General features: G+C 43.7%; 1 protein-coding gene across 1 annotated transcript in view; it reads left to right on the top strand.

The window, feature by feature from the left end:
• LOC147706977 (cytochrome P450 2K1-like) overlaps nt 1-22,447 on the top strand; it is a 300,169-nt gene that overhangs the window by 37,823 nt on the left and 239,899 nt on the right. Inside the window, exon 2 of the mRNA XM_086926206.1 lies at nt 22,117-22,279. Within this exon, the coding sequence (XP_086782332.1) occupies nt 22,117-22,279 (163 nt within the window). The remainder of the gene's footprint in view (nt 1-22,116; nt 22,280-22,447) is intronic.

Here is a 22,447-nt window from a genome sequence, read left to right as displayed (position 1 = left end):
AATATGTTTAGTCGCTTTAATATTTGCATTAGTTATACTTAGTATGCATGAAAAATATTTTTCTGAGCAATTGAAAAATGTGACTTTGCCCTTTCCTTGAATGTATAAAATTGATGTTCTAGCCCTCATAAATGGAAAATGGAACAGTCTAGTGAAGATATTTTTATTAGAGATTTCCTGTTAGCTGTACTGAAATTGAAATGAATAGTCAGTGAAATGCAAAGGAGCCCTGTAAATGTTTACTAGATGATTATAGGATTTGCTTTTGCTTAGGACTAAAAAAACGATAATTCTGTTTGTGATAGTGGTAATTACTCTCTCCTGCAATCTGTATGTTAATGATTGCCCAATGCTCTGTTCTCTTTGTATTCCTGCTTATTCTTTATATATACCCGCTTAATGAAATGTTTAGAATGGAAAATGCCCACCTAACAATGAATTAGGATATTGATAAATTTATGAAAATTAATATGCAAATATTTTCTGTGTTCCTCCTGGATCATAGGACTGTCTTTGGCTCATGCTAAAAGGACTATCTGTTAAAGATTGGCGGGCTTTGTTAGCATGAGCTGAAAGCCATTATGTATTTCTGGCAGCCATCTTGTTTGCCATGTGCTGCCAGGTGCTCGCAATATGCTCTGTCCTCCCTCAAGGGCTGATTCACAGAACTAACTTAAGACAAAATCCTAAACTTACTACTTTTGGTATTCACAGAAGTTAGGATTTTGTCTTAAGACAGAATTAATACAGACTTAAGACAGAATCCTAACTTAAGTCTGTCTTAAGTCTGTCTTAAGATAAAATCCTAACTTCTGTGAATACCAAAAGTAGTAAGTTTAGGATTTTGTCTTAAATTAGTTCTGTGAATCGGGCCCTCTGTGTGGACTGCTCTTGTAATCTGCCTAGAAACAAAGTATATATTCAGCACCTTCCACCTTCGCACATGCTCAGTTGAGCTTGCAGCTGTCCTTGCAACTGTTTCTAGTCTGTAAATGTCAGAATGTGTTTGGCAAAAACAGCCACTGTTAGCTCCTCACACTTTGTTGCACAAGCAGATCTTGTTTGCCCATATTAGACATGTTGCATGCTTACATGAGCCAGGACTGCCCCTTGGTCTGACTATGTAACTCTAAGCATATATAAGGCCCCAGTTTTCTGTACTCCTTAGACTGCCTCATTCATTTGCTAAGGCTTCTGTGTGATGTAGTCTTCCTCATCTGAGGTTTATAAATATGTATTTTATATTACAGCTTCTGTGCCAATTCCTTCTTTGTTGGTTTAAAAGGACCAAGGTGTATCAGTGAGACCCCTGAGAAGGTTTCTGTTTTCTTCAACTCAACCCCTGCAGGCCACTACCCTTTGGGCCTATGCCAGGCCATCACCGCAGTCATGGCTCCCTCTCCCACTGCACAGGCCTACAGAATCCTCAGGATCAAAGGCCACGTAGCTGCAAGCCCAACAAAGGCCACACCGAGTGGAGGCCACAGGTTGCGCCTTGGTCAATGAAGCTGCGTCTTCTGACACTTACGCCACCAACCCCCCTTCACACTACAGAATATCCAGACCCCTGTGGAGTACTCTTGAAGCTGTGGTCTGGTGCACCGCTTCCTCCACACCCAGTGCAGTCTCCCTGCAGTGTCATGGTCAATGGCCCCTTCTCGGCCCGGCCCGTTACACATCCCTTAAACTAGCCGAAGCATGCACCTGGCTTGCTCAGAATCCTGACAGTATCATTCACTCTCTAATGCAAAAAGTGCAGAGAAGCATATATATTCACATACAAAGGTTACAGGAAACATTATAGTTAGGCCAACATTTCAGAGAAGACATCACCTGCTGACTGCGAGTATTTCTAAAATGTTTATGAGTGTTAAATATATATACAGCAAGGTGTATTTATGAATCAGTGGGTGTTTGAGTGTCTGTATTGATGATTCAGTGGGTGTGTGACTGACTGTATAAGGGAGTGATTATATGTGTCTCAGTGAATGTGTGGGTGAGTGATTAATTTGTTTGAATGTCTGTATCAGCCTGTCAGTTGGTGTGTAAGTGGCTGTATTTGTTGGTGAGTAGGAACATGAGTGGAAGTATTGGGTTATTGATTGGTTGTCTGTATGGGAGTGTCTATATGGGGTGGTGAGGGGTTAAGTGACTCCCTACATGGATGAGTGAGTGGGTGAATCAGTGGCTATATGGGTTGTTCAGTGCATCTGTGAGAAGCTGTATGAGTGAGCGAGCATGCATATGCCTGTGTCAATGAGTGAATGGATGTCTCAGTAGTATATTGGTGAGTAACTGCATATGTGAAAGGCAGTATAGGTGAGTGTTGAAGTATATAAGTAACTGTGTGAGTGAGTGATCATGAGAGTGTCTGTATGGGTGAGTGTGTGCTTGTGTCAGTCCCTGTATAGGTGAGTGAGTATGTGTTAGTATCTGTATGAATAGTTCAGTTGGTGTGTGTATAACTGCACAGGTGAGTAAGTGGCTGTGTGAGTGGCTCTATGGGTGAGCGAGTGAGTATGTGAATAGCTCAAAGGGTGACTGAGAGTATGTGAGTGGCTGTGTGGCTATATGAATAAATATATCAGTGGCTTTCTTAGTGAGTGAGTTGGTGTATGAGTGTCTGTATGGGTGACTGAGTAGATGTGTGTGTAGACCTATGAATCAGTGAGTGGGTATGTAAGTACTGGGAAGGGTGTGTCAATAGTTTTGAGAAAGGTAGTGTGGAAGTTAGAGTGGGTGTATGAGAGGTTCCAAATCTCTATGCACAGTTCTGTAGGAGAACGGAATTCCCGCTACAACATGGGGTGTGAGTGATTACATCAGAGATTCTGTGGATGATGTCATCATTGATATCATCAAGGATGTCATTTAAGATGTTATCAGTGATGTCACTGACCATGTCATGATTAACCTAGTATGTGAGGTTATAAGCAGTGTATTGCTGGGGCAAGATTAGTTAGATCAGCTAACTATAACTGGTGAATTTCTCTGGTTTTGTACGCATGAAATGTCAGCCTAACTATAATGTCCCTATAACCTTTGTTTTTTTCAGTGAATTTATAAGGTTTTTTTAAATGCTAATTCTTAACCATAACATCCCTGTAACCTTTATTTTTTTCAGTTTTCAGTTTTTTAAAGAAATTCTATTTCTTAATTGTCATGTCCATTTGTTTTAAGTGAACCTCTAAGGTTTTCATATTTTCTTTCTATCATTGGATATTGTGTATTATATTTATATTATACTAGCAGCCCGTCCCGACGTTGTCCGGGTATGAATTGCTGCCGGCCAGTAGTATATTGTTTTGTAGGATTTCGTTTTGATAGCATTTCTTATCTGTAACTGTCCTGTGAAACGCTCCGATTCACAGTGCACTGCTGATGCACTTAAGAGTGCGCGTTCAGTAGTGTGTGAACTCGAGTTTCCCTACTTTATTTTTCTTTGCAATATTATATAGCGCGAACTCGAAATGAGCACAATTTACATTACAGAAGAACACATTCATTTGTCGTAGGCACGGGGAGACAAAGCGATATGCCTGTAATTACAGGTTGTTGAGCTGATGCCGAGATTCGAACGTAGCTCCCCAGCTCTAAAGTTCGCAATTCTAGAACTTGTGGCAGGAGGTGTGTCTAAAAGTGTTTGTCAGCTGGCCATCAATGAGAGAGACCTGTGCATTTTTCAAATCAGTGCTGAAAAAATATGAGTATGTTGCTGGAGATGTGGGCCGCCGTCCGCCAATGTACTTACCGGGGAAGGGTAAACACTCATTATTCCGCAACTTTCTTTCCGCATACCATCACTCTGCATACTTTCACTTTGAAAGTACCATGACTCCGCAATGCCATTACAACGCATGGCATTACATTTTATATGCTTTTACCGCGCATACATTTACAACGAAATTCATTGTAAATGCATGAATGGTAAAAGTATGTTTTTTTTAATGTTTGGATAAGGTAAGTATGGGTATAGGGGTATATGTTTTGGGGTACTGAGGTATATGTTTTGGGGTGTTTGGGTATTTTAAGGGTTCAGATATAGTTTTGGGTAATGTGGTACAGGGTATAGTTTTAGGATTTAGGGATAGGTATAAGTTTTGGGGTACAGGGGTATTTTTAGGGTTTAGGTCTAGGTTTGTGTTTTGGGGTATATGGGTATTTTTAGGGTTCAGGGGTAGGTTTGGGTTTTGGGGTACAGGGGTATTTTAAGGGTTCAGGGCTAGGTTTGAGTTTTGGGGTACAGGGGTATTTTTAGGGTTCAGGGCTAGGTTTGGGTTTTGGGGTACAGGGGTATTTTTAGGGTTCAGGGGTAGGTTTGGGTTTAGGGGTACAGGGTTATTTTTATGGTTCAGGGCTAGGTTTGGGTTTTGGGGTACATGGGTATTTTTAGGGTTCAGGGGCAGGTTTGGGTTTTGGGGTACAGGGGTATTTTTAGGGTTCATGGCTAGGTTTGGGGGTACAGGGGTATTTTTAGGGTTCAGGGGTAGGTTTGGGTTTTTGAGGTACAGGGGTATTTATAGGGTTCAGGGCTAGGTTTGGATTTGGGGTACAGGGGTATTTTCAGGGTTTAGGGATAGGTTTGGGTTTTGGGGTACAGGGTATATTTTTATAGGGTTAAGATGGATTAGTGTTTAAGGGTGTTGGGGTATTTTAAGGAGTAAGGGTGGGTTATGATTATGGGGTGCAGGGGTATTTAAAGGGAGCAGGGTGGACACCCGGAGCTGGAATGTACAGAACCTGGGAAGAAAAAACAATGAAATATTGGGCACAACGCTCGCTTTTTTTCGTAATCCCGTGCCCCGCACACGCCCCCAGCACACGCCCACAGCACATGCTATGACACATCGCATGAAGGGTGGAACGTACCACACGCCCCCAGGGTTTGTAACGCCCCCAGCACAAGACCACAGCACAACGCAGACACGCCCACAAGGGACTACTCTGCTGGCACAGTTTGTTTACCTTTTAAATGTATATGGTGGGCGTCTGCATAGCCCATGTCCATCTGCTGCAACTTCCCTTTCCAACGCTGTATTGGGTATTGTGATTGGTGCTGTGGTTCCTGAGATTACCCGCCTCAAAGGTTTGGTTAGTTTAGATACTACTCAATTTTTTATTTTGTATGCGTTTATCAGAAAGTACATTAATAAATGACACATTATTGTCGCATTTACTGTGGAGGATCTATGATCAGGAAATGTACTTCACATTCTGAAAAATACACTTAACCCCTTCGATGCTCATAACAAGCTCAGCTCATCATGAGGCACGGTTGAGTTGTGCTGGTGACGAGATGAACAATGGTAAATAATGGAAAGCAGCACAGGAGGGGAAAACCATCAGCAGCGATGGTGTTAAAGACAATTTTTAAAGTTAAAGTTAAAGTCTAAATATTGTTTCAACTTTTCATTCTGTGATCAATTTAGGAGAAAGCCACCTTTACAATAACATGTATATTTGCAATTTCTCTGTAGTTGCGAATAGCACATGGTTTGTACAAAGTGTAAAACATATATATAGACATAAACTACAGTATATTTAACAGTAGAGCTTTATTAGTGTACTTTTCAAGCTCATATTTTTGGTAGTGACTTTCCAGAAAAAACATCTTCAAACACTATTTTCTGTTTTTGCAGCGACGCCGGTGATTGCAATGACGTCGGTAATCGGGCAGTCCCCCAGACACGTTGCAAAATCAGAAAATAAAAGCAGACATTCAATGACCACCAACACATCCAAAAATAATGTGTAAAAAAATCAGTTCTGAACATTACCCTACACTTATTATATACGTACTTCTTTAAAAACATGTTTAAACTCATGTTTTTGTACTAAGTTTCTTTAAAATCCATCTTAAAGACCTATTTTCCATTTTCGCTGTTAATGTGGATGTCGCAATGACGTTGTTAAACGTGACAATCACAGCTTTTTCATATAATCCAAGACATATATATACACACATGCTACAGTATTTTACACCCTAGGGGTTTCTTACAGTATTCTCTAAAGTCATGTTTTTGTAAGGAATTTCTATAAAAAACTTTCCTAAAACCTTTTTTATCTTTTCAAACTTATATTTTTTGTAGTGACTTTCCAGAAAAAATTTCTTCGAACACTATTTTTCATTTTTGAGGTGATTCTGGACATCATGATGGGGTTGGTATTCTCGATGCTCGCAAAAGCGGAAAACAAAAGCAGGCATTCGATGGCCACCAACACATCCAAAACTAATATGTAATGAAAATCCGTTCTGAACATTGCACTCCATATATTACTATATAAATACTTCTTTCAAAGCATGTTTAATCTCAGATTTCTCAACTATGTTTATTTAAAAAACATCTTTTAGAACTATTTTCAGTATTCGCGGTTATTCGGGACGTCGCCACATTGCCTTGTCCATAAAGTGAAAACATTCATATCTTCACACATATTACAGCATTTTACTCACTGGGGGTTCATTACGGTACACTTCAAACTCATGTTTTTCCAGTTTACTTCTAGAAGAACCATCTCTAAAATCTATTTAACATTTTCGAAGTGAGGCCGGAGATCGCGATGACGTTGGTCGTCGTGAACCCCGAGGTTACATTGCAAAAGAGGAAAGCAAAGGCAGGAATTATATAGCCAACATCACATTCAAAAATGATAATTAATTCTAACCATCACAGTAGCTAACTCACTATATAAAAACCTATAAAAACATTTATAAAAATCTCAATATCTCTTGAACAATGTGTATTAATGATTCACTAATATATTTTTTTATATTTTCACCAATATTTACAACAGCATTAATAGTTGCAATGTCCCCACAATGATACACGGGGCTGCGCTGGCAGTCACAAGCATAACTTGGGCCACTGACAGACCCGTTTCTCAAACATGGGGTTAGAGGACCTCTACTCTGACCCCTTATTTTAGATTTTTCAGAAATGCTCAGCCCCGGGAACCATTCCAGATAAAATGGCAGCCACAACTTTCTGTTCAGGTTACGTCTAGCCAATCAGAGCTATCCTGTTGGTGCGTGAATTCACAATCAATCGCAAAACCTCCACAGCCAGAGATATCACTATCATTTTTTTGCTTAAATTTCGCAAAACCTAGTGAACACATTTACACCAAATAGGTAAAATGAACTTCCATGAACCAACATCTACCTCCCAGCCAAATTTGGTGTAAGACCGTTCATCAGTTCAGGCTGTAGGTGTGACTAGAGGTTCTTATGGGAATTAACATTACAAGCACACCCTTATTCATGCAACAAATTCTCAGTCCCCACTGCATGGATCACCGACAAACTTTCCATGACAACCAGAACCTTTCTTAACACTTTTTAGAAAACATTTCATGATGATTTATCAAACAACATCAAAGTTATAGGCAAGAAAAAAAATTATTTTCCTATGGAAAGAAGATCCGAAGGTTACAGGGATATTATAGTTAGGAAACAGTATCCAAAAAACCTTAGAATGACTGAAAAAAAACAAAGATTACAGGGACGTTAAAGTTAGGCTCAGATTTCACTAGTACAAAACTAGTAAAGTTCATCAGTTATAGTTGCCTGAGCTATAATATAACTCACACCTGGCCAGGGCACTGCTATGACCTCACATATTACATCATTGATGACATCACTTATTACATAATCAAATGAGTCTAAGTGTTTTTTAAGAGTTTATGGGTATTAAACACACATACTAACCTACTAAAAAAGTTAAATTAGTATACTAGGTGTAATACTACTGAGTGATACTGTTTTTAACATATATAATGTGAGTGGCTGTTTGACTTTATGTATCCTTGGGGCATATTATCAAGCACGGTGTTAAAATGATCGCCGTTTTAGTGGCAGAAAACTTCAGCTAAAGCGGGGATAATGGGCTTGATAATATTCCCTAGAGAATTCCAATAGAATCCCATGTTGATACCAGAACATGGGCCCCTAGATCATTTACCCGCAATGACAGTATTCAGCCAGTCCATTGCACCTCGAGAGCATGGTACCTGCTAGCGCGCACAGCAGAGAACCTTCTGTTTACGCACCCCAATTGCCCACCACCCGAAACTGTCTGTCACACAGGAAAAGGGTATGCTTCAGCTGCAAGAGATGAAGTTAAATACTATGGCAGATATATTTCCACATGGCAGATTTATCAGGAGGGAGGATCCATCACTAAGCATACACCATGTACCAATGAAACAGTTTGCCCATATGCAATTGCAAACAGCGATAAAAGAACTATTCGCCACATACCCGGATGAACCACCCAAATTGCAAGCCCTACAGGCACTATTAATTACACCTAACCGCTGGACATGGATCACCTGCTTATACAACACATCGCAACTAGAGCAGGGTGGTACCGTGAATAGGTCATTGACTAAGTGGGAAGAGACACTAGGGGTCACTATAAGCGAAGAAGCATGCCGTGCGGCAGTTGCAACTAATGACACGGAACTGTATTTTATGTAAAGTGCACTTTAAATGTTTACATCAATTCTACTATACCCCAACTCAACTATACAAAGACGGCCTTCGCCCCGGAACGACAAGTGCTATAGGTGCGAGGCTTTGAATGCAGACTTCTTACTTACGGCATGGGCCTGCCTACAAGTACATAAATACTGGGAGGAGGTTACGGGAGCACTCACAATCATGTTATCCGAAATTATACCAAATGCACCACTGACATGCCTACTGGATATATATAAGATAACACCTGCAAAAAGGAGGAAATTCTTAGCGGTTGCACTACTACTTGCAAAGCGCTGAGTTACCATCAGGTGGGGCAGTAAATGTCCCCCTAGATTCAAAGAATGGCTCAAGGATATTTCCTATTGTAGAGACAAATTAGAGATTTACGCAGAAGAATTACCACTAGCGTACAGACCCAGAGATTATTGGGAATCTCTGATGCTCTACCTACAAATTACACAGACAGACAAATAAATACCATGCAAAGTGGTAGTAGTAAACATAACAATTTTCAGCACCTTCTTAAGGACTAGAGGTAACGCTTTTAAATATGAATAAGAAATGTACACAGGAAATTCACAAATTGCAATGCCGGAACGTCTTATAAGATACCTAGAAACAAGATGGGTAAATTTGAGTGAAATTAATGGAAATGTACTCCCCCCATATACGAGGGGTAAGCGCCATAAGTTTCAAGTCTGTGTACTATGTGAGGAAACATTATGTTGTACAAGCTTGTGATATATTGTAAGTGATGCTGAATTGTGATGCTGTCTGGAACCAATGAACAGATTAAAAAAAAACGATCTTAAGACTTGGTTTGAGCTAATTTGAAGACATTTTTAAAAAGAAGAAAAGGGCACAAGGTAGAAATACTCTGACCCTCTAATCCTCTAGGGTGGGCCCACAGACTCCCTGCAGGGGCAAATAATCATTTAGTTTTTACATTTTTCAGCGGGAGTCAAGCTTGATCTGCGACTCCTGCTGAAATTTTTAATAAAAACAAAGCATTGCCTCCTGTTCTTCGCTAGTAATCGTCCCCTGGTGGGTCAGGACCCTTGCGCATTTTGGTAACCCATGTCCATGGGCTTATTAAAGCCCCAGGGACAAGCTTCTCTCCAGGGCTAGTTTACTGATACCTTAAGGGACCTCTCAAACCCCCTCACTGCCCCGGGAGCCGCCACCTCTCTGGGGATTTAATTCAAATGAATGCAATGGGACCACGTGGACTCCCCACAGCTGCTTTCCCAGGGCTTTTGTTATATTGAATATGGTTGTCCGCATGGACACCCTACAGCCCTGGGGACTACCACCTCCCCTGGGAGAAATGCAAGTAAGGAGAGCCACCTGAATCCTTTCTTGGAGCAATACATGGACATGGGGATCATCACCCCACCCAAAGGCCAGCTCCTCCTATGTCTCGGGGTGCCCACCCCCAGGACTTAGTTCTTTGATGTGGCTTAATGGGAGTTTTACCGCTCCCGTCAGGCCACTGCAAATGCTACACTTCCAGCAAGTAAGAGCATTAACAATACTCTTGCCTGCTATAAGCAAAGCAGAATTGATTTTAGAATTGATTTTAGACAGAGGGAGTTGCATGTTTAGCAGCACCCTGTGTCTAAAAGCAATGCCAGCACCCACAGGAGGTGGGGAGCCTGCAGGGACTGCAGGGTCATGGAGGCCAGTAGAGACTGGGTGCCCTGGGGCACCCAGCAGACATGGCTGGGCTGCAGGCCGTTGGGTCCCAGATGCCTAAATTAGCCCATGAAGGAGGACCCCCTCCTCTAGGTAAAAAAGTCCGGCCCCAGGGGATGGGACCCCTGGCCACAGACGCGCACAAGGAAGGGGGCCAAGCATCTCGTTGCCTAAAAATAAGATAAAGATTTTTAAAAATGGCCCAGCCTGGGAAGTTGCTGGAGGCCCTGCCCCTTTTTTTCCACCACTGTGCAAGTGCACCTCCTGGCGCACTACTGGTTGGGAGATGAAGTCCCTTTGGATGTTGGGGGTCCTTGAGGTCCTACAAGCTCTCCTGTTACCTCCATTAAGTCCAAAACAGCAGGTTAGCAGAAAGGTCATCGGAGGCCACGCCCCCTTTCTTCTTCACCCTGCAAATACACCTCCTGGTGCACTGGTGATTCAGGGAAGAAGCCCCCTTGGATGCTGAGGGTTCTTGGGGGTCAATAGCCCCTCCTGTTACATCCAATAGTACCACACAGTGGGATTGCTGTGAGTTGATCACAGGCCATTTCCCCTTTCTCCACCACTCTTCTAACATGCATCCTGATGCACTACTGTTTGAGGAATAAAGGCCTCTCGGATGCAGAGGGTCTTAGAGTGCCAAGAACACCTCCTGTTACCTCCAGTAACTAACTGTCATTCCAAGAGTCAGGCTCGTGAGAACTCAGCATGATTTATTCGTACATGAGGCCGAGCAGCCGTTTGGGAGTAAATAATGATGCCTAATTAATTTGGCGCTGATAACTTTGGACTACAAGATTGCGCAGTATGCTTACCCAGTGGAGATGCACAATAAGAAGTTACTCCAGTGTTGTGAGGTTTATTGAACAATTGGAATACTTCAACACCCTTTTAGACTGGGAGCTTTTGGCCATTACTTATCAAAGGACTGCAGCACTATAAATTTCACCCATAATCCTTCAATACCTTCTTGATGGAGATCCGAATGCAAGGCCTAAAAACTATCTCATGCAACAGTCGGGTTGAAACTTCAACACAAATTACTAGGCCTGAATTGATTGTGAAGTTCCTTGTAAATTGAATGTTAGGATTATGATTCAACCATCTTTTAACTATGGGTCATTAACCCTAAGCAGAAGAGATTTTTTCTAACAGGCTTTGCCCATTGGCTGATTTGGAGTGACTCGAGGCAATGATAAACAAATAATTTAGAATTTACTTTGTGACTCCATTTTCCTTTACCACTTCGCACTTGAATACTTAAAAAAAAATCACACCCTTTGGGACAACCTTGGTATAAATGTATTAAAATGTACATAACAATGGAATATTTTTGAGAAGATAAATTGGCTTAAACCTTCATTTTTAATACATCTAAGTTACCACTTGGGTAGGCCTCAACCAGCCCATAGTGCAAGATGCAGTGTATTAGAAAAGTTGGACTTTTACATGTTGTGATAGTGAAAAACGCCCTTCATTTGAGGCGGTGCAAGACTACTAAGCCACTGCCGGGAGTGCTGTGATTTGTGGAGGTGAGCCAGGCACTTCAAAACCAACACTTCTTGCTCGCAGCATGGGATGTGCTTTAGCTGAGTCGGAACAATACTTCTAAGCCCACGCTGACAATATTGAGGTTATCTGTGGAGGCAGGACCACGCCCTTCAAATCCAATGCTTCTTGCACGTGCCCGGATGTTAGAAATGGGGTTCTCTAGTTGGCAAGGGTTTGCACCTTTGTCCAAGTAGGGACCCTTCTTCCTAGTCAGGATAAGGGAGTTACACTCCTAAAATAACCCCTGCCCCCCCCCCCCTTGGCAGCTTGGCACGAGCAGTTAGGCTTATCTTAGAGGAAGTGTGTAAAGCATTTGCACATAACCAACAGTAGTACAGTGTACGCACTACAAAAGGCCACCACACCAGTTTAGAAAAATATCAAATATAATTACATAATTAAAACAAGACCAACACGATAAAAATCCACAATACTATATGTAAAAAAATATTTAGTGATCAAAATAAGTTTCAAACAAAGGTCTTCGATGTCGATAGCTCCGTCCGTGGTTACCATGGTGTCGTGAACAACAAATCGAACAGTTTTGGCTGGTCGCGGGGTCACGGGCCAGCTACGGTGTCGGGAAGACCTGCAAACAGTACCTGTGAGAAGTGGAGGGCCATCGGGCCCTTGAAGTCACTCGCGGTGCAGGTCGAGCACCTCTCTGATGGAATCAGGAGGGCTTGCGTTGGCAGGCATCAAGTGCTGCAGTGGAAAGTGCAGCGGAGCAGCGTGCGGTGCCCCCAGGTCGCAGTGCGAGCAGCAGCTCGGTGGCGGGATCAGATGGTGTCGTCGGTGAGGTGCGTGATGAAGGAGGTGCTTGTCACGGTGCTAACAGGTCACGCTGCAGGCATTGTCGTCGTCGCTGCTGAAGTGTTGTCATCAGCTGACTGAGCGGGAGTCGATGGTGCCGGCATCAGTGGGCCAAGGCTGCAGTGCGGGATGAGGGCGGTGCTTTGTGTGACTTAGAGCGGTGCCTTCGACCCACGGTGCAAGCAGTGGCGTCAATTTCAGCGTGGCGCCCGGTGCCCGGGAGGCCAAGGGGTCCTTGTGAAGCAAGGCAGTGCGGAGTGCAGTGCACACAGGTCGCGCTGCTAGCAGGAGTCTCAGTGGCAGCCTCAACAGGTGTCGTTGGTGAGACTAAAGTCGCAGTGCGGCGTTGCAGCAGTGCTCTCTGCGGTGCCACAGCTTTGGCGTGAAGCGACGCAGTGGGGAGTGCGATGCCCATAGGTTGGAGTGCAAGCGGCGGCTCGGTGGCGGCATCAACAGGCATCGTTGGTGAGACCAAGGTTGCAGTGCGCCATTGCCGCAGTGCCTTCAGGGCATGGAGTCGGCAGCGGCGTCGTAGACGTCGTCGATTGGGTTTTCCTCTGTTACAGCACCAAACACAGAGTCCCCAGTGCTGCGGGCAGAAGGGCTTGAAGTCTTTGCTGTTCCTGAGACTTCGTGAACAGGGGCAAGCTCTAACACAAGCCCTTTGAGAGACTCACAATTTAGGTTGCAGAAAGTCCAATCCAGGCCTTTCACTGCCAAAGACAGAAGCAGCCACTGCAGGTCAGCCCAGCAAAGCACCCAGCAAAGCAGTTGTTCCTTTTCGCAGCTTCTCCCACTCTCCATCTTGGCAGTCTTCTTGATCAAGATGAGTTCTAAAGTTCAGGGGTCTGGGCCCCAGTATTTCGGGCTCTTCTTCTTGGCAGTCTTTTTGATGCAGATAAGTTCTTAAGTTCCGGGTTCTGGGCCCCAGTATTTGTATCCAAATATCCCTTGATCTTCCAGGCTGAGGGTGTCTATGCCCAGATTTCAGCCTTCTCTGTTGTGATTTCCCGGCAATGGATGGAGACAGCATTTTCGGAGACAGACCAGGCCCTTTGAGGTGCAAAGAAATCTCCTCCCTCTTCCCCCATCACAGCCCGGGTCTATTCAGCCCTTTCCTGACCTATCTAGACTATCAGGAGCCACTCCTGCTTCCTAGCCATCTCTCGTCCAAAACCCAGACAGACAATCCACATTCCAGCAGAGGCACACAGGATGATTACTTTCTAAAAGTGCTGTTTTCAAACACAAAATGTAAAAATCACCTTCACTAAAAGATGTATTTCAACATTCTGAGTTCAGGCATACTAAACTCGAATTTCTACCTTGTTCAGTGAGTCAGTTTAGGACTATAAAATGTTATAATCCAAATTGCCCATTCTGGCCTATGACAAGAGGTAGCCTTGCGATATTGCGATATTGAAAAACGAAATGGGCAGTAATTCAGTATCATGACATGCCACACACACCCGGGCATGTCCTACCTTTCACATACATTACACCGTGCCCACAGGGGTACTTTGGGCCTACCTTAGGGGTGCCTGACATGTAAGAAAAGGGAAGGTTAGGGACTGGCCAGTGTGTGTATGGACCAAGTCGACATGACAGTTACAAACTGCACGCAGACTCTGCAATGGCAGGTCTGAGGTATCTTTTGCGGGCCACGTGGGTGGCACATTCCGTGCTGCAGACCCAAGTGTAGCATTTGGTTCACAGGCACAGGCACACTCAGTGCACTTTACTAGGGGCTGACAAGAAAACCAAACAGCTTAATCATGGAAACACCAATCCATATCATACTTTACCACAGGAGCTCTCGCACTTTACCACTTATCAGCAGTGCGAAAAGTGCGCAGAAACACTACGCCAGCAAAAACAGAGCCAACACTGGAGCAAAGACAGTGCCACCCCCTTTGGTTGCTAGCAGGACATGGATTGCATACAGCTTCTTAAAATGGAAGAGAGTCTGTCACATTGCAAATAACTCTGTTTCAGCAACAAGGTTTACACTCTGTACCTTAACAATCTATGAGTATACCTCTGGCTAAGGTATGAGAGAGCTGGGTCCTGCAGTGAAACCCACTGTCAATCATGGGGAAAAGAAAGCATTTGAGGCCCCAATAGGAGTGACAACATTGAGAAAGTTGGCAAACCTTCCTTCTAAAAGTAAGAAAAATAAATGACTTAGTGGATTAAGTTGAGACTATTCTGAATCAATCTATTTTTAGTCCTCCTCCTGAGAGTAAATCAATAGCAAAAATATTTGCGAAGCAGTCAGGCATGGCACATAAGACATCGAGGCTGCAGAAAAACCCTCCCTCTGATGTCACAAATGATAGTGTTACCACTGAGCCTATTCAGATTGAGACATTGTGTGAAACGATTCCCGCCTCAGTCTCTAGTCTCTGGTCTCTAGTGAACGTACAGTGGTCATCGAAAACCTATTTGCTTTATTGCCAGAGCCAGAACCTGTCATATTGCATAATTCCACTAATGCTAATTGCTCCCTTCCTCCAGTAACACCTAACAAACCCCAATGAATTGTGACTTGCTCCAGGCTGTGAATGACCTTAAGATCAAGTTTGCAGAACTTGTGGTGCACATTGTGACTGACTATTTAACTCACAGCAATTACACCTTGTTTAGAAAAGTTTTCTTCCCTAAATCATCAATCTACCATTTTACTACAATGAGAAGCAATGACAGCTCAGGTAAAATAGACAAGCACTGCCTCCAGCTCTATAAAGGAAGGTGCGAATGTGAGCCTCAGAGGGCAGCTCAAAAGGGCATGTCTTTGTGGAAGAAACCCCCTGGTATTGGTAAAAGGTGGGCCACATATAGAAGCCCATTCATTACTCCTCAGGGCAATGGGTTTACTTTCCCTCATTTATCTGATTCAGTTGCCTGGCTTCCATCTGAACAAGGGTCTATTACCAAGTAACGATTTAATCCCATATGTTTTGTCAGGAAACCTCTCCTTAATCCATTTTAGGATCATGATTTTGACTTGGGAGGGGTTATATAGGTTCACAATGTGGCCAGAATTTCACATGGTACAAGAGGAGGTAGCAAATCATTGATTAACAAAGTGATCAATTGGATTCAAAATGTTTGCACATACACTTCAGTAATTCACTCAGACATTATAAAGCTCACATGCTGCTCAGTGCTGGAATAAATATGACTATGTCAAAATATCATTGCCATCACAATCCGGGGCTAATCGCTTTGAAGGCCCAGTCTTTAAGTCTAGTTCCAACAAATATTTCTGGTAAATTCTGGTGGGATATTTTTTCAGTACCTTAAAAAACTGTGGTTACACATTTTCACGCCAATAAAAAACAACAGAAACAGTATCTTCTGGTATTTATGGAATGTTTTGCTTTTATTATTGCTTGCTTTCTTCACTGATAGTGCATGTGTATAGACAGTGTACGTGCAGGGTTTATGAGGTACAAATACATTTTCACACATCAAACTTATTTTAGTAAACCATACAATGCTTCTTTAGTGAGTCTTTCATCATGTGTGCTCACTCTTCCCTTCCCATGTAAAGAATTATCTGAGAAAAGGCCCTCTCAACATTGGCACTTGGGACGGGTGATGCCAAAACTGCCAGCACACAATTTGCTAATACTGCAAATACTGGTGCACCTGAAGATTGCGATTCTCTGGGACAGGTTCTGCAACATATGCGTTGAACTGGGCGCATATGCCCTTAGTTATTGAAGTGATCAAAAATTAAGCAGTACTTTTCAAAGTCCAGAGAAAATTCTATTTTACAGAAGGGATCTAGAACTTGAGCAGAATACCTCAGTGAGGCTTCATTGACTTCAAATGCCATGGTTGGTGAAGGGGCATTTCTATGCATCATTGCAAGCCATTTTTCATGCACTGTAAAATAATATTTCCTGAATGGCTCCTTATCATTTCTTTGCTTACTAAGTGACAAGAATTCCAAAAAAATGAAACATGTTGCAGTGCCAAAGTCACTAAAAGTGTCGCCCAGCCTACTCTCAGGGAGATGTTTCACATCCTCTCCAATTTCGCTAAACACTTGGTAGACAAAGATGTTTTCAGACAGTTAGGTCGAGCATTCAAGAACTCTTGTATATACTTTAGTATATACTTATATATTTGTATATACTTATATGTGAACAAGGGCTCTTGTGGCCTGAAACGCGTCATTCGTGGGTTGTTGCGAATAATAAACATTATGCCTGAAGTCCTGTGGGGTCTGAGTCTCCTTCTTCACCGCCGACGCTGCTGTGTGGGGTTGGAATCAATCAATCATTTGTAAAGCGCACTACATACCCGCCCTGGGGGGGTAAGGGGGGGCCACTACTGATCGAACAGCCAGGTCTTGAGTATTCTCCTGAAGGCCAGCCGGTCTTGGGTCTGTTGTAGGCTCAGTGGGACGGTGTTCCATGTCTTGGCGGCGAGGTGGGAGAAGGATCTCCAACCAGTCGTTGTTCTTCAGATGCGCGGGACGGTGGCAAGTGAGAGGTTGGCGGAGTGTAGCTGGTGGTTGGGGATGAAGAAGGAGAGCCATCTGTTAGGTAGGCTGGGCCAGTCTTGTGGAGTGTCTTGTGTGTGTGGGTGAGGAGCTTGAAGGATATCCTCTTGTTGATGGGGAGCCAGTGCAGGTTTCTCAGGTGGGGGGTGATGTGGCCGTGGCGTGGTAAGTCGATGATCAGTCGTGCGAGGCGTTTTGGATGTGTTGTAGTCGTTTGATGAGCTTGGTTTGGGCTCCCAAATAGAGGACGTTTCCGTAGTCGAGTCTGCTGCTGACGAGGGTCTGGCTGACTATATTTCTTGTATCTGTCGGGATCCATCTGTAGATTTTGCGGAGCATGCGGAGGGTGTTAAAGCAGGAGGAGGAAATGGCATTGACTTGATTGGTCATTGAGAGCGCTGAGTCGAGGATGAATCCCAGGTTGCGTGCGTGCATCATCTGTGGGTGTCGGGGCTGCCCCCAGTGCCGTCGGCCACCAGGAGTCACTTCAGGCTGAAGGGTTGGAGCCGAGGATGAGGACCTCTGTCTTGTCTGAGTTCAGCTTCAGACGGCTTGTCTTCATCCAGTCGGCGACAGCCTTCATTCCATTGTGGAGGTTGGATTTTGGGGTGATGGGGTCCTTGGTGAGGGAGAGGAATGGCTGAGCGTCGTCGGTGTAGGAGATTATGTTGAGGTCGTGCTGTTGGGCTACGTGTGCGAGCGGGGCCATGTAAATGTTGAACAGCGTCGGGCTAAGGGAAGTTCCCAGGGGTACGCAGCAGATGATCTCGGAGGCTTTGAAACGGAATGGGGGGAGGCGGACGCTCTAAGTTCTGCCGGAGAGGAAGGAGGTGGTCCAATCCAGAGCCTTGTCTCGGATCCCTGCGGCATGGAGGCATGCGCATAGTGTGCGGTGGCAGACAGTGTGGAAGGCAGCAGAGAGGTCTAGGAGGATGAGTGCTGCGGTCTCGCCATTGTCCAGCAGGGTCCTGATGTCGTCGGTGGCGGCGATGAGGGCAGTCTCAGTGCTGTGGTTGCTGCGGAACCCTGACTGGGAAGGGTCAAGGATTCTGTTTTCTTTGAGATACCGGGTTAGCTGTCTGTTGACGGTTTTCTCTATAACCTTGGCCGGGAAGGGGAGCAGAGAGATGGGCCGGACGTTCTTGAGGTCTCTTGGGTCTGCCTTAGGTTTTTTGAGTAGGGCATTGATCTCGGCGTGTTTCCAGATCTCTGGGAAGGACGCAGTCTTGAGGGAGAGATTGATGACGTTGCGCAGGTGGGGTGCGATGGAACTGCTTGCTCTGTTGAAGACGTGGTGCGGGAATGGGTCTGACGGAGAGCTGGAGTGGATTGTGCACATGGTCTTGATGGTGTCATCGATGCTCACGCTGGCCCAGGCTAGCAGGGGGTTGTGGTCAATGGTGTGCGGAGGGTCTGTTGTGTTGCTTTCTGTTGGGGCTGTCTCGGTGTTGAAGCTGTCGTGGATGTCTGCTATCTTGCGGTGGAAGAAGGTGGCGAGGGAGTAGCACAGGGCTTGTGACGGCCGGATGTCATTGGTGTTGGAGCTGGGGTTGGAGAGTTCCTTCACGATGTTGAAGAGCTCCTTGCTATTGTGTGCGTTGTTGTCGAGGCGGTCTTTGAAGGAGGTCCTCCTGGCCGCCCTGATGAGGTGGTGGTGGTTGCGGATGGCGTCCTTGTGTGCATATCAAGGAACTACATTGGTTGCCAGTAGCTAATATAATTAAATTCAAGGCGTTAACCCTAGCTTTTCATTCAATCCATGGAAGGTGCCCAAGCTATTTGAAACAGAGGCTTGGTGCCTATAAGCAGATTCGCTCACTGAGGTCTAATTCTCAGAACCTGCATTGCATCCCTCAAGGTAAGAAAGCTTGGATGAGTGGCAGATCTTTCATGCTTGGTACATCCATGTTATGTGATCCTCGTCCGCCAGCTGTTGCTATAGCGCCGGGACACCACTTCAGAGGTAGCAGTTTGCGCTTTATAAATGGTGTTTTACTATTATCACGGACAAAGCCAGAATATCTTATATCTAAACATGAATGGGCATCTCATTTTGAAACTTCCGACAGCGGCCCCCTTACCAAACCTTCACAGAGGCTTCTCAGTTGGATGGTATTCCATATTCAATTCCTACCACGCCCGTATTTCGACTATCCATCATTTCTCAGAAACCTGGTAAAGCTCCTGGACTGGATCGAATTCCAATAGATCTCTTTACTTCCGAACCTTACATTTGGGCCCCATATCTTACTCTGGTGGCAAATGCACTAATGGAAGGAGCTGATATCCCTACATCATGGAAGAGATCCCTGAGAGTGGCTCTAAAGGTGATCCTGCTAAGTATCGGCCAATTAGCTTGCTAGATTCTAGCCAAGAAATATTCTGTAAATTGATACTGGATTATCTCCTGAACTGGGTTAGTGAAAATAGGATTTTGACCAGATTTCATGCTGGATTTTGAGTAAAGGTCAGCACAGTAGACCAGGTTTTTTGGGTCCAGTTAATTAGGTGGACGGAAATTGACCTTAAGAGGGAAAGCCTCTAAGTCACCTTTGTGGACCTAAAATCCGCCTTTGATATGGTATCTAGGAATAAACTCCGGGGCACCGTTAAAGAGCTAGGGCTCCTAGACCCCCTACTTGACATCATTGTTCGGCTTCACTATGCCTTTTTGCTCAAGTCCACTGTGGCCCTAATTGTGAATTTACTGACCCCATTACAGTCGAAAAGGGGGTTAGGCAAGGTTGTGTACTTACCCCACTGTTGTTCTTGTTGTTTATTAACAAGTGTATGGATACTTGCAACAATGACTCTCAGCTACTTGGGGTTTTTAAGGTCCCAACCTTATTATTCGCTGATGACACCCTGCTATTAACAATGACCCCAAAAGGTGTTAAAACCCTCTTGGAGAAATTCAATAAATGTTATCTTGATCACGGTCTGAAAATCAGTGCAAGTAAAACAAAGTGCATGGTTATTCATCCCCATGGAGGCTTTGGGTAAGCGTGAGCGGAAAATCCGTTCCGCTCGCGGATTTCGTGGATTTTCGGTAAATTCGCAATCCGCGAACTCCCGCGAATTTACTGAAAATCCGCGAATCCGCGAGCGGTGGATTTGGGGGGCAAAAGTTCAAGCCTTCAAGCTTGAAGTTGTAACTATTTTAGGATGGCGCCGGCAAGCTGCCAGCGCCATCCTAAAATAGTTAGTAAGTTAGCTTCAGTTAGCTTCAACAGGAAGCACTAATAAATAAAATTAAGCAGGTGCTCGAGCACCTGCTTTATTTTATCTATTAGTGCTTCCTGATGAAGCTAATTTAGTAACTATTTTAGGATGGCGCTGGCAGCTTGCCGGCGCCATCCTAAAATAGTTACAGGATGATGGATGGGATGGACAGCTCACTCAAGGGACCCCTGCGCCCTTCTGGGCGATTGCATAGTAACACACACATGGTCGCTGGAACTAGTTGAAGCTCAAATTCAGTGACTCATTCATCAGCCCAAAAACAATCGTGAGCGTCGTCGAGGCTGGGCAGGTGTGCCTTCTTCCCAAATCTACTGTTGAAAATTAGCTGTGATGTTGGATAGAGGCCTTTGCATCCCCCCATTTAAAAAAAAAGTCTGCAAAATCCGCAAATCCGCAAGTTCGCGGATTTTGTGGATCCGTGAATCTGCAAATCCGCAAATTCGCGGATCGTGGATCCGCAAAATCCGCCCATGCTTAGCTTTGGGGGGGGGGGTTTACCTTGGACAGAGAGACATTGGAAAAAGTGCCCAGTTTTGACTACCTTGGTATCCCTTTATCTTGCTATAATTCTTGTTCTGTCCAAGTCACAAAAAGTGCTCTCATATTAAATCATAGGACTGCTCCTATCTTAAATGTTGCCTCTAAGACTTTTTTCCATCCAATCTCCCCCCGCTCGACGTCTGGAGGGCTATAGCAGTTGCTACTGTTTTGTATGATGTTGAGCTATGGAGTCCACCTAAAGTTAATGCCTTGGAAGTTGCGAAGAATACATTTCTTGGATCAGCACTCAAACTTCCCTTAAATTTCCCATAGTTTTTAGGCAAATTATGGATTTCGATCATTTGTTTTCTTAATTCACCTTAAACCTATCTTATTCTGGTTACAATTTTGGTGTACCCCTGAACTAGCCCATTACAGGGAAGGCCTACAAGATGTTCTCGCAAGAAAGCAAGGCTGGAGATGTTACAGTGGTTGAAATATGTGAAACAAACACTTTATTCTTTAGGCTTCCAAGATAATTGGCTCGATCTGAACACCATCACACCAACCACAGCAAGAAAAGTGATGTTAATCTATAAGAGACATGAAGAGAAAATACCACTCAATTGGCCAGATTTGAGTCATGACAGAAGTTTTTTAGAGTTTAAGCCATTTTCCTCCCTAGAGCCGTATATGGATGAAATAGATCTTCCCTACACAAAGTCTCTTTAGATCTGTTTCAGGTTGGGTACACTTGCAGAATTTAACTCTAACTGGAATGGTGGAATAGGGTGTTGCCTGTGGTGGGGTTAAAGAAACTGACAGCCATTTTTGTTGTCCTATTTATCTCAAATAGCGAAAACGATTGTGCCAACTGTTGGGTGCTCGCCAACATAAAGTAACCCTAAGGATTTGCAGATTTAAAAATGTAATCCACAATAGTTTTTTCTGTTGCAATGTTTCTTGAAAGTATTTGGCCTATATGTTGAAAAATGATGTTGTGCCTGAATCAAGGGAAAAAATATAGGTGCCCCTCTCTTAGGGTGTTTTATGAACTTTTGTTTTTATTTAGTATGTTTTGTTGGTTTTTAAGCATTAATTACGAAGTAATCTTAATGTTGTCACTAGAGATTTTTATGATGCTTTTAAGGATGTTTTATTTATTTGCATGGCAAATCTGTTTGTGTAATAATAAAGTAAATACGATGACTGAACAATAGTTTACATTTTTTTCTGGGTAAGAAAGAGTCTCTTCTCAGCTCTTGGTGTTGCTGTGGATAGAAACGGCTGTTGCTGTAATTGACAAACGTACCCTGTACTCTGTATTTTTCAGCTGTCCAAAAAATATGGTTCGATTTTCAGCATTCAAATGGGAATGAAGAAAATGGTGATTCTATCCGGATATGAGACGGTAAAGGATGCTCTTGTGAATCATGCCAACGAGTTTGGTGAAAGAGCTCACATTCAAATATTTGAAGACATACATAAAGGAATTGGTATGTACACTCTAATCATCTGGTATATTTCTGTGCTGTCTAATTGTATGATCGATGAGCAATTTCTCAAAACTAATCAAGCCTCACAGAAGACTTTAGAAAAGACAGATTATCTTACATTTGACTTGACATTTAAAATCAATGTAATAGTTAACAATGTGTATATAA

This window comes from Lissotriton vulgaris, chromosome 6 (assembly GCF_964263255.1).
Source record: "Lissotriton vulgaris chromosome 6, aLisVul1.2, whole genome shotgun sequence".
In the NCBI taxonomy this organism is placed as follows: Eukaryota; Metazoa; Chordata; class Amphibia; order Caudata; family Salamandridae; genus Lissotriton; species Lissotriton vulgaris.
Note: the sequence above shows the minus strand (reverse complement) of the source record. Positions and strands in the feature narration are given on the sequence as shown.